Source organism: Elgaria multicarinata, chromosome 4 (assembly GCF_023053635.1).
Source record: "Elgaria multicarinata webbii isolate HBS135686 ecotype San Diego chromosome 4, rElgMul1.1.pri, whole genome shotgun sequence".
NCBI classification, from domain to species: domain Eukaryota; kingdom Metazoa; phylum Chordata; class Lepidosauria; order Squamata; family Anguidae; genus Elgaria; species Elgaria multicarinata.
In genome coordinates, this window is record NC_086174.1 from 103,218,066 (window position 1) to 103,231,058 (window position 12,993).

At 43.3% G+C, this 12,993-nt stretch overlaps 1 protein-coding gene across 1 annotated transcript; it reads right to left on the reverse strand.

Moving 5' to 3' along the window:
• Positions 1-5,837: 5,837 nt before the first annotated feature.
• GJA10 (gap junction protein alpha 10) lies at positions 5,838-11,577 on the reverse strand. The gene is made up of 2 exons (XM_063125769.1): positions 11,515-11,577; positions 5,838-7,431 (listed from the first exon to the last, which is right to left on the reverse strand). The coding sequence occupies exon 2, from the start codon at positions 7,419-7,421 to the stop codon at positions 5,838-5,840; it is 1,584 nt and encodes a 527-aa protein (XP_062981839.1). The 5' UTR covers positions 7,422-7,431; positions 11,515-11,577.
• Between the last annotated feature and the right edge of the window lie 1,416 nt (positions 11,578-12,993).

Consider the following 12,993-nt stretch of genomic DNA (forward strand, 5'->3'; position numbering starts at 1 on the left):
TGAACTATAGGGGGAGGTACAAAGGAGATCGGAGAGTGCACACATTGGTGCGCCTTCCGGCCATCTACAGCAGAAGGAGTGCAATTGCAGGACTTTCCTGAAGGCACCGTCGCTGCTGCACCTGAGCACGTGTGCGGCAGTCCAGGGGCACCTGGGAGCATCTGTGCTCCCTCTTCTAAGATTAGGTGGGGTTTTTTAATATATTGGCCTACATTTTGTTCTTTTTCTTCTTTTTAAGCTGTAAATGTAAAGGGTCACATTTACAGTGAAATAGGGGAGAGGAATGGGGTGCTCCCTCCCTCTCAAAATATCCATCACCCTCTAATTCTTATTTATTTATTAAAGGGTCGGCAGAGGTGGTCAAGTGACCTTTTGGCTTGCTGGTCCGCCCCCTTCCCCAGCCGATGGCAACCAATCAGTGGTTGCCATAGGCTGTGCCATGCCTCGCAGCAGCTCCGTAGCAAGAGTGGCAGACAGCAGATGCCAATATCACCTCGGTCCAAGCTAAAAAAAGTTGAGGTAAGTGCCCAACTTTTTTTGAGCAGAGCTTTGGGGCTTTGCCCCGGATTGCTTCGGAGTGGCAGCTGTGTCGTGTAGATCACCTGCCACCACTCTAAGGCTACTGCGGGGGAAAGCACCCATCTAGAGGTACCCGAGAGCTCAGCAAGAGAAGGAGGAGTACAGAGAAGAATTAAAAAATATTGGATTCACATTATAACACTTTCCCGCCTATTTTTATTGTTGATGTTATAGCAATGAGGCCCTCTTAAGTTAATAAAAATCCTCAGGTGAATTTGAGTTGCCCACCCCTGTGGTAGTGGCTGTCTTCTCTACCACCGTAGCTGGGAACATTCATGTAGCTTTTACAATCTGAAGGATACCTCCTATTGCAGGTGTTTCCTGTCATTTTGTGAATCTGTTTTCCCCCTTTAATTCCGGCTGTGTGGTCATCCTCTCTAACACTGGAGTGCACCTCTGTTTAAGGGGGGGGGGGGAAGTACCAGTAAATGAAGAATTCCCCCTGCAGCACAGCACTCTTTTCTACAGCTAGGCTACCCCATGCATTCGGTTGAAAGAGCCGTTATCTCAGTTATGCTAGAAACCCAATCTTCCCTTAAGCAGCAGCAGCAAACCGAACTGTGGGATTGATTTCAATCCCTACCTGAACAGAGTGGAAGCAGTTTGTTTTTTTTAAAGGAATGCTTGCTTTAGAAACCTATGTGGAATAAACCCCAAAACGGTGGTGAATATGTCTCATTTTTCTTAAAAAGCTTTCAGACCATCTTTATTAACATTGGAAAGAGCAGGCAAGGAACAAGGTAATGCTGACAGCCCCTTAAAGATCATTAGAGGGGTCTTGGAGGGGAGGCAGCGGCACAACCTTGATGAATTTGGACTTCTTTGTTAACATGCGGCATTGAACTATAAAGTCATTGCATGCTGCCTTCATCTTTTATTCATTGACTCCTGGAGCGAGAAGAGATAGGCAGGGAAGAGATCCTTGCAGAAAGCTGTCTCGTTGGCCTAAGCCACCTTTACAGATGTTTCTTGTCTTAGCACGGGCTTGAAGTTGCATCCTGGCTTTCCACTGGATAGCAGTGCGGCAGCCCTACAAATGGAGATGTGCCTCCCACAGTCTTCGCCCAAGAACAGAGGGCTGTTCTGTAGCAGCTGCACTAGCCAGCTCCTGCTAGTTACACATGTGAGGAAATGTGCATTTTCAAAAGCTGTGCTTGGATCGCAAGCAGGTGCCAGGTTGCGTTGCAGCACGTGCCGGCCTAAAAGAACGGATTCTGTAGCTGTCACCTTGAGCTGCATGTTTGCTAGAGTTTAGGAGGAAAGGGAGAGAACTAGTTTTTGGCTTCTTTCAGCAATTGGTGGTGGGTTTGCTACTGTGCTTTGGAGTTGCTGCTAAACTAGCCTTATTTTTTCATGATCGATGATAGTTCTAGTAGGACATTCTGAAAGAGAAAGACAGAGAAGCTGAGTTGGCTTATAGGGGAAAGGGAAAAAAATATCCGTATAGTGTTTAATCTGAAATGAATTGGAGATCGTTTGAGTTAATTTTAGCTTATCTCTTTGCAAAAACTGACCTTATAATTCAGTGCTTCACCTTCAGAATGCAAAAACCACCCAACAAGATCCAAACCAAGATTTGTTTAGTCCATTGTGACCAGTCAGAAACCCACAAGCAACACCCTTCTCCTTTTGTTTGCTGCCCTGTAACCAGGGAGGGGGGGGGAGAGAGAAGGGGAGGCAAACAGACTACGACCTTTCTCCCCCTTCTTTTTTCTTTTTGATTTTACTCTCAGGTAGGCACAGAGCCTCCTCTCTGGGTTAGAACCAAAGTGTGGGGAGTTGAGGGGCCATTTAAGATCCAGATCAAGGTCCCTACACCCACTCCAGAATAAAAATGCAAAAAGATGACTCTGTTACACACAGATTTAAAGTAATGTCTGCTTTGATCCTGGGGGTGCCTTGATAGCGTCACTTTGCCGCTTGTTCTTCAAAACTCCGCAGCATCGCAGCTGCAGGGCGTAAGTGGCAAATTTCCATGGCAGGAGGGAGCACAGGCTTTACGGGCAGTGCTGGCAGCCATTCAGCTCATCAAGCCCGCCCTCTGCCCAGCCTTCCCACGAGTTCCCCCAATGAGCTCCCAGAATGGCCCCAGCCTCGATGCGAAGGAAGGTCACCACTGACAGACAGGGTGAAGAAGGTGGGCACCTTCGAGTAAAGAAAAAAGTCACAGGGAAACAGTGACTTTTTGAAAGTGCAGTTCCAGGGAGGAAACCCGTGGTGGATGCGAGTTGGTGGCTGCACTATATAAACAGCACCGCCGCCACAGGGCATATGGACAAGCCCCTGATGTTCATTTTTTGCTGCAGCATATGGAGGTTTCATGTGGTCATAATGACAAATTGACCAATTGTCCATGAATTTGTCAAATCCCCTTTTAAAGCCATATAAACTAAACACCATCCCCACATCTTGTGGGAACAAATTCTGGCAGTGGATTCTATAAGCTGATTCTGCACTGAGTGATGCAACACTTCCCTTTGTCTGTCCTGAGCCTCATCAGTTGAGTTTTATGAAATGATGCTGGGTTTTGGTATTATGTGAAAAGGATCAGAGAAACGGTTGTGCTAGGCTGTAGGATCAGCCATTGACCACAGGGCTTGGATAGCGGGATAAAATAGGGAGTTCCTGAGTAGCTTGACAGATTCAGCCCTGCTATGTCCCATTTCCCAGTTGACAGAGTCGCATTTCGATGGCAGTGGTGATTCTTCTCGGTTGTTGCACCCCTGGTTCTGAAGCCAGGTCCCCAGGCATTCTTCGGTTACATTCAATACCTTTTTACATAAACAGCAGAGTTGAGAAATCTTCATTTTCTCAGAAAGGAAAGCATGGATTAGGCCTATTATGAAAGACCTAGCCCATTATCCAATTTCTTAAAGCAAGCAGGTATGCTTATTTAAGTTATTCAGAGAGCAAACCCATTATTCTACACATTGGCATGTACTGTATTGGGGCTATCCTAAACTATGGCATTTTCCTGGGAGAATTTCTACAGTTCTTTAATAAACTCAGTTATAATATTGGAGCGTTGTAACTTTAGGTGATAGAGAATTTTAACAGGTCAACTGTGAATCGTACCATCCAACCAGTCCGTAGTTAAAAACTTTCAAATCCTACTGATTTCAATAGAAGTATTAAGTAAATGCTTATGCCTCTTCTCCTAATACCAATAGAACTTAAAAGTATTTAACTATACCTCAATCATGCCTTATAGAGCAAACTTAAATTATTTTAAGCTTGCTACATATCAATTTCATTGGCTGTATGTTAGTACCAGTCTTATGTGAAAGGGTAAACCACCAATCTTTACTCACTGTTTCCAATCTACTCCTGAATTATACACATCAGCCATATACTAGATATGCTCAGTTTCTAAAAGTTCCATCCGACGAGTGTTTTATTGCACGCTCGTTACTGGGCACTCACGGAGTTTGCTCAGGTCCCTCACATGATGTCATCTGCCCCTTCCGCCCCTTCTGGCCTTCCTTGTGCAACAACAATAAAAACCTCATTAAGTCCAATTTTTTTTAATCTCAGAATCGCTGCTCTCTCCTGCTGTGTGCAGGAGAAACAGCACCATTAGAACAGCAGACTCAATGGGCCTCGTGCTCATTCTGTACTTCCTTTTTTGAAAAGAGGAAGTAACTGAGGAATGAAAACACAGGCGGAGAAGCGAGGTAGGGAGCGTGTTAACCCCCGGTGTGATGGAGCTTTAAATGGTTAACTCTAGTGACTGGTTCAGATGCAACACTAAACCAGGAGTAACCAAGTGCTCTCCAGATATTTTGGATTACAACTCCCATCAGCTCCAGCCAAGATGGCCAATGGTCAGGGATTATAAGATCCTTCTAAAATATTCAGAGGGCACTGGGTTGCCTACCTCTTTCAGTAACATAGGGCTTATCTACACCAAGCAGGATATTCCACTATGAAAGTGGTATAGAAAAGGCAGGAGCCACACTACTGCTTAATAGTGGTATTGAAGTGCACTGACAAGTTTTGGGGCCCATTGACACGTTCCATATACCACTTTCATAGTGTTATATTCTGCTTGGTGTAGATGCGTCATGGGCCCCAACAATTGTCCAGTGCACTTCATTACCACTATAAAGCAGAAGTGTAAATCTTGCAGTGCACTTCAATACCACTATAAAGCAATAGTGTGACTCCTGCCTTTTAGGTATCGCTTTCATAGTGGAATATCCTGCTTGGTGTAGATGAGCCCATGGTTTAATGTTACTGAAATGAGCCTGGACAAGCCTCAAGCTTACATATACAGCCTCCCCTGTCTTCCTCTACTATAGATGCAAAGAGGAGATTGGAATTATCCACTTCCTGGTTTAAACTAGCCAGAATTTCTCATTGCATCTGAACTTGGAACTCTGGTTAGTTTAAACTATGATTTGTTGAAACAAGCCAGGATCAAAAACTACAGTCTGTTTCTGGCTTGTTAAACCAACCACAGTTTGCCCTTGTGAGATGTAATGACAAACTTCAGTTATAGTTTATAAATGGAAGATGATGCTTCCAATCTTCTCCTGGCTGTGCCGGAGGGGAGTGGGTGGGTGGGTCTAAGGCTGAACCAGGCCTAGATGTATTACAGTGCATAATGAACATGGAATTTTATATATTAAAATTACATCATCCAGTGACTGCTCACTTGAGGGAATGATATTAAAGGCAAAACTGAAGTACTTTGGCCACATAATGAGAAGACAGGATACCCTGGAGAAGATGCTGATGCTAGGGAAGGGAAGAGGGGCCAACCAAGGGCAAGATGGATGGATGATATTCTGGAGGTAACAGACTTGACCTTGGGAGAGCTAGGGATGGCGACGGCCAATAGAAAGCTCTGGCGTGGGCTGGTCCATGAAGTCACAAAGAGTTGGAAGCAACTGAACGAATTAACAACAATATATATATATATATATATATATATATGAGTAAATTACAACTTTTAGCTAGTTCATGACAAAATTGCTTAAAGGAGGACTTTTGTCCATTAAAGATACTCTTGATTCAGTTAACAAATTATTATTCTTTTCCCCGCCTCTAAAATACTTTTTCACAAAGGACACAGTGCTTCATTTCTGATCAGTTTTGTTTTTCTCTGCAGAAAACCCTCTTTTTAAACAAAGGCAATTATATTTTTCAAAGGTTTATCATGTTTTGAAAGAGCCCACTTTCCACCATAGTACATCAATCCAAACTAGCCAGTAAAGCCCAAGGCCTGGGCTAACATTATGCTAAGGAGCAATAACTCACACTAGCAGGGTATAGAAGGAAGGCCGCTTGGGTCTACTTGCCATTGACATTCTGCGTCCCATTGTGGAAGGAGGTGGTGGTGTGATTGGAGGACTGCTATCTTCCCTGCGTTTAGCTTCCGAGCCAGAACCATTCCGTGAGTCTGATGTGTCTGAGTCGGTGTCCAGGTGGCTCTCTGACAATACCCTGGACAAAAAGCTGGACTTTTGGTTCTGATAATGCCCACTGTCTGGAGAGTCACACCGTTCATCTCCTAAGTCCTTGCAGCCGCTCACCCGGCTCTGCTTCCGAAGAATAGATTGGGGGCTCTCCATATGACCTGGGACAATGGAAGCTTTCATGGCATGTTGCGAGTTCTTCGAATGTTCCAGTGCATACTGTTCATTCTTCCGATAGCTGTTGATGCCCTGCTGCGGAGGCTTCTGAATGTCCTCACTGCTGGAAGACACACTCTGATGTTGATAGTCATGCCGTTGACCCGTGAGGTTTGGGAGGTGTTTGGGAAGATGCCTGTTGTGGTGCTCCTCACGTTCATTAGGATGTTCTGAATGTCTGTAGAGGTGCTGGAGCTGGTCCTGGTGCTGGTACTGACCAGGCCTGCTTCTCTGGTTACTGCACCACTGTTGCTCCACATTGATTGGGTTCTGGTTTTGTTCTGTAGGTGTGTATCCTCCTTCAGGAGTCAAGTAAACCGGCAGGCCCACTTGCTTCTCTGGCATAAATTTAAAACTCCCCTGGGGAGATGAGTTAGTCATCATGCAAACTTTCTGGATCACCGAATTTTTCTTGGTGTTTGAAAGGTTAGCATCCTCAGCAGCAGCTACAAGCGTCTCCTTGGGTTTCTTACAAAGGGTATTTTTAATCTTCTTGATCCCCAAGTGGACAATCTCCAAGACATTGAGAAACAAAGAAACGGCTGCAATACCATGCATAAAAACCATGAAGATAGTCTTCTCTGTTGGTCTGGATACAAAACAATCCACAGTGTTAGGGCAGGGTGGGCGAGTGCATTTATAAAGCGGATACATTTGAAACCCATATAAAAGATACTGACCTACCATAAAGCCCACTTCTAAGACGGACCGGGTCAGGATATGCAAGATATAAGTACACAGCAAGGCCCCTTGCAAGGGTGCCTTGTTCACCCTCTTTTGCTCTTCCAACTTCCGCAGCTCCCTCTCTATCCTCCGGTGTTCTTCTAGTATCGGCTCAATCTCTTCTAGCTGGGCTTTGAGGTGGGCTTTCTTCCGCTGCCTCTCTTTTTCAAGGGCCCGGAGTTTGTAAAGTGCATGGCCCATGTAAACGAGGGAAGGGGAGGAGACAAAGATGACCTGTAGCACCCAATAGCGGATGAGGGAGATGGGAAATGCTTTGTCATAGCAGATATTGCTGCAGCCAGGCTGCTCCGTGTTGCAAATGAACTCCGCCTGCTCATCGTCCCAAACGTCTTCGGCAGCTACGCCGAGAACCAGCATTCGGAATATGAAAAGGATGGTGAGCCAGATTTTGCCCACGATGGTAGAATGAATGTGCACTTCTTCTAAAATGCTGCCCAGCAAGTTCCAGTCCCCCATAGTCATGGGTTCATCTCTGAAATAAAATAGTGAGGTCAGTGTAAATGGATGAATGATCACAGTTGCATGGCAATTCTATGGTTAATAGAGTTTGATAGCTGTTCTTATATTAAATGGTTTCTAACGCCTTCTGGCATATCTGGGTCTGACTGGAGTGTCAATAAAGGATATTCTGACTTTACAGAAGGAGAGCAGATCCTATATAGGATCTTCTCAGATAGGTGTAGGACAACCTGACCCAACATGGTGCCCTCCATATGTTTTGGATTACAATTTCCATCAGCCCCAGCCAGCATGGCCAATGGAAATAGATGATCCTGTCTACATTGATCCATGCATTATATTAACCTTAAGGTTGGACTACTGTGGAGCATTTTATGTGGGGCTGTTCTTGAGACTGAGTCAGAAGCTGCAGCTAGATTGCTCAGTGGGGCTTCTTCTTACCACACACATTTGACTCCTGTGCTGACTGGCTGCCAGCAGCTACTGAACTGTGTTAAGGAGTTACTGCTGGTTTATGAGGCCCTAAACAGCTCAGGACCAAATTATCTGAGAGAGAGACCCACCTTCTACAGTTTGAGGGGAAGGCCTTGCTTCCATATCCTAGCCTATTGGGGTTCATTTGATCATGATGCAGAGGAGGGCATTCCCAGTTGTGGCATCCATCCTGTGAAATGACCTCCCCATGGAGATCAGGTGGACTTCTAATGTGGAAATCTTCTGCTGACAATTAAAAACACATTTGTTTGCCCAGGCATTTCTCTGATCGCTAGCACTACTTTTGGTTATTTTAATGAGGTTTTATTGTTTGATCGTTATTTGAATGATTTGTTTTTGTTTTTGTTTTTTTATCTTGGAAACCACTTTGGGATTTTTTAAATGAAAAGCAGTACAGAAATTCCCTGAAATAAATAAAAGATGGGAGTTGTAGTCCAAGGTAACTGTAGGACAACAGGCTGGCACAGCGAGATGCAATTTTCCTCTATATACCTGAAAGGAAGAGTTCAGCTCTGGTTTGGGAATGCAAGTGTTTTGTTAAGTCAGAATTCAGTTCCTATGCTGTTGTGAACATGTGGCAAAGAGGAACTATATATTTCAGGCTCCTTATGAGCATCATCAGACAGGGGTAAATCGTGTTTCCCTACCATCGCTTTGCCTCCTGCTGCTGTCCTACAGAAGGGATGAACAGCTTCCTTTTTCTTCGTTCGGGGAAGAAAGAGGAAGCAAGCAAGCAACCACCCACCATGTGGCCCATTCAGTGGGCGTTTTTATTGAGCTGCTTCTCCTGCACACAGCAGGAAATGGCAAATTTCATTACAGAAAAAAGTAATAATCAGATTTTTAAGGATGTTCTTTTGTGACGGAAAAAAGACCAGAAGGACTGGTAGACGAGTGGAAGGTGATCGGTGTCATGAAAAGGGCCTGCAAAAATCCATGAGCAGCCAGTAATGAGCGTGCGATAAACTACTCGTCTGATGATGCTCTAAGAAGCCAGCTTACTCATCATGGAGAGGTCACTTTGAGTCTCCTTCCTGCAGTAAGAGTAGTAGCAATGTTACGGAGCTTGATGGAGTGAGATGTGTTAGGATGTTTAGAAAAAATTCAATGGCTGTTCCAGACGAACATATCTGGTGTAATCACTGGACCTACACCACACTTTTTTCAACAGAGGTATGATTCAACGTTATGGGTTAGATCCAAGGTTCTTTGGACTGATGAAAGCCTTTGAGCCTGTTTAGAGCAGACGCGCTGGAGGGGCTGGGCCAAGGCTGGAGCAGCCTCTCCAGCCCTGGCTCAGCCCCTCCAGGGCCTCCCTTCCCCTCTGCCCTCTACACCTTCCAGAATGCCCCCTTTTCTCTCCCTTTGAGGCCACATTTGTGTCAGCTGTGAGAGGGTAGGGAAGGTTGTAGCTTGTCTACGGCCTCAGAGAGAGCACTACAAGTTATCCTATGTTCCCCGGAATACTTTCCTAGGACCATAGGATTGCTATCGAAATGGCTTTTACATTTATCAGTACATGTGTCTTGGAAATCTTGTTTTAGACCATTACTGTACCAGTAAATGATGGAAATGGATGTTAATGTTTACTTGTAAATTGCAAAACTAGCTAACTTTTCCCACGGGCTTTTTTGACGTCTTAAGAATTATAAGTAAATATTTTTGACATTTGAAAAAATAGATATGGATTGCCTCCCATTGATCTTGGCCCATGCATGTTAGCCTGGGTGGCAATGGCAGCAGAGGTCATCATAGTCAGACATCTGCTGGGGCCTAGATCAGCAACAAGCTCAGCATGCCAAAAAATACCATCGTTTTACTTTGTGTATTGTACCCAAGGAAAGAAAGAAGAGGACATCCATTAAATGTCGGGCTTCAGAGAAGATCTGAAACAGGAAGTCCAGTTTGTTTATTTATGTGGGTGCATCCAGCCCTTCTGGTGCAAACAAAGAAAGGAAAACCTGGTACTGTCTACAAAGGTATGAATTATCGGCTAGAAGGGACTAATCAAAGCTTACATTTTAGGGCTCCACACCCTTCTTATACTTAAACATCCTGTGGCAATACCCCACAGACAAATGCATAGTTGCAAAATTGCATTCCCACCATGCCCACAATCCAACACAGAATAAAGACCATAGGGCTGTTCTGTCATGCTGGGAAGATTGTTTTAAATAATCACACAGCTGGACATTTTGCCACTATTCCACTTTGATGTGATAATTGAATATTCCCCATGTTCAGAGCGGTGAGGGCTTTTACAGACACCCAGCACAGGAAAATGGATATGGATTGAGATATTTATCAGCATTTGCTGTTGCCACTCTGACTTCTGGAAGTTTGCAGATGGAAAAATATGAAAGAACTCCCCACCACCTCATATTTCAGTGACTCTTGTAATCATAGGATCTCCTATATTGTGCACAATATTTTCTGTGTTATGTGTCCTACAATATAATTTTAATGAGATTTATGAAAGCCAGTGATTTGGGTCAAAAAGCCTTTTGCAGCAAGGCCTGATCTCTAAATGTGTAAATAACAAATGTTCTGTCTTTACAAATGTAATCTATTTTCAATAATTTAATCACATCCCTGAATATCAAAGAATAATTGCATTTGGATGGAATGAAGAATATCCATCAGTTGCGAAATGTGGAGGTGTATTCACATAACAACTAGCTTGATTTAAAAAGAATGCAGGACTACATGCATCTTTCAACAAATCAGACTGTGTTCTAGAAAGTTTACAAATATGAAGGTAACAGCCGTCATCTGTTGTCTCTCTGCAGCCTTCATACATGTGCACTCTATTAAAGTAGCATGGCTGATATCTTCTCCACATACTTATCTGATCCCACTTTAAAGCCATCTAAGCTAATGACTATCAACCCATCTTGCGGTAGTGAATTTGACAAGTTAACTGAGAGGATGTATCCTCCAACCATAGAAGCTGGGCCACCTGCACTCCTTAAAGAGGAGAAAGTATCTCCTCAGTTCAAGTGGGCCACCATTCCCCAGTCACAGAATTACAACACAATGCATACATACACCTTTTGGCATATTTCTGTTTCTGACTAAGGCTGCAAAAGCCTGAGCATAAGTACATAGATGGAAAATCCATTAAAAAGAATGGACTTCTTTCTTAAAGAATGTCTTGGGATCAGATCATAAAAGCTTTAAAAACCATTAAAACTGGCAATATTCCACCTGTAGTGAATTTTCAGTTATATCTTCCACCCCATCCACCATTTTAATATCCTTCTGATTTAGAATGTCATATGCAAAGCATCGATAAGAAAAATGGATGAGTTTTTGAAAATATTTGGTAAAATGCAATCTAAATCCTATGTAGAGTAGACCCATTGAAATGAATGGTACTTGTTACTTCTGACTAACAAATCCCACGCTTTTTGATGGGTCTAATCTAGGAAGGACTTACATTGGATTTTACCCATTATGGTTACAATATGGAAAAACCATATCAGAAATTCTGGTAAAATTTAAAAAATGTAAAGACAAAATTTGTAATTAAAAAAAATATATGCCACCATCTCTGTACATTTTCCTTTGAAATAAGTTCAGATATTATGCTATTGCTTACCTTAATGGTAATTATCTTGCTCATAAGTCTCTTGGAGCATCATAAACAGATCAGGCCAAGAAAATTATCATATGGCTCAGAAAACATCCTTCAAAAATTGTGAGTTGCTGCTGCTGCTGCTTCCTTTTTTTAGCCCAAACTCAAATATATTTTACAGTTGGCACGGTGACTATAATTCATAGTTCTGTGGCTGCTAGAAATCAACGAGTCCAAAGTACGCAGGCAGAGTTTGATCGGCTGGCTGGTACAGGACAGTGCCTCTAGCCAGAATTATCATGCAATTATTTTAGCTCTACCAGGCCGTCCCCCAACGCTTCAGGCATACTTCATTGCCTTGTAATGCCGCTGTTAATTTCATTTGGATCCAAACTTGTTAAACCTTTCTGCCAAGCTGATTGGTAAATGAGTTTATTTTGTAAAATGAATGACCAGCCTCTTCATGGAGCTTTGGATTCTTATGTTTTCTTTACATTCCATTAGTTTCCATGTGAATCAATGGCCAGTGATCAATCGGTCATGTCCGATTTCATAGTCTATTGCCTAGCGGCATAGACTGGTTAGACTAATACTCAGGGGGAGGGGCTGAATGAAACACTAGAATAGACTAGAATACACTTGAAATGAGACATCCAGATTGTTTTATTTCATTTTGTTTAGCATTGCTACATTGTTCGTGTTTAAACACCCTCACCCTCTAAAGTGTGACCCATAAGCAAAGGCAAACCATAAGTTTCCTTCTCAGAATTAAATCCCATCATTCTATGCTGTCTGAAAAGGTATTTACTAATGGAAAAGATACTCATCAATGGAAAATAAGTAGGGCTTCAAAGTCAAGGGTGTTAATTGCATTGCTAGTTACTGTGTGACAAGGAGCAGAGACAGAAAGCATATTAAGGTTCATGAAACTATGCTGTTTGTATAACTATAGCCTTAGGTACTTGGCAACCTTGCCTTGTGATGGCCATAGGATTCCAGTTACCCCCCCCCCCAAATTCATTTTAATACAGCTTGCAGCTGCAGAATGTTTTGAGGATCTACTCTACATCTGATTGAAAGTCAATGGGGATTAGGGAACAGAGGGAGAGAGAGCTTAGAGGTAGTTGAGGCATAATTACATGAATGCTTGCTTCTGGGGGAGTCCCAATTGATCTCCACAAGATTATTCCAGATAAGCAGGCGGAGGATGGAAGCTTGGATCCATGAAAAACACCTTTGAAAATGGGAAGCCAACCCTGTCTGTGGCACATTAAAGACTAACAGATTTATTTTTTGCATAACCAGGGTTTATTCTCATCTTTTATTTTCAACTGCCCAAGAAGCCAGTGCAGCTCCCCCATCCCCAGTGCGTGACCACCTCCCCAAGTTTTTCTAATGGGAAAAAATATAAAAGGGAGAAGAGTTAAATGAGAATGATTAGAGCAATTGAGGGACAGGAAGGAAGCCTTGCTATTTCTCTCCCTTCCCCAGCCTTCTTTCTCT

Bases quoted from the DNA above. Each gene is read 5' to 3' on its own strand.
- GJA10 (XM_063125769.1), bottom strand. From the start codon at position 7,421: ATGACTATGGGGGACTGGAACTTGCTGGGCAGCATTTTAGAAGAAGTG.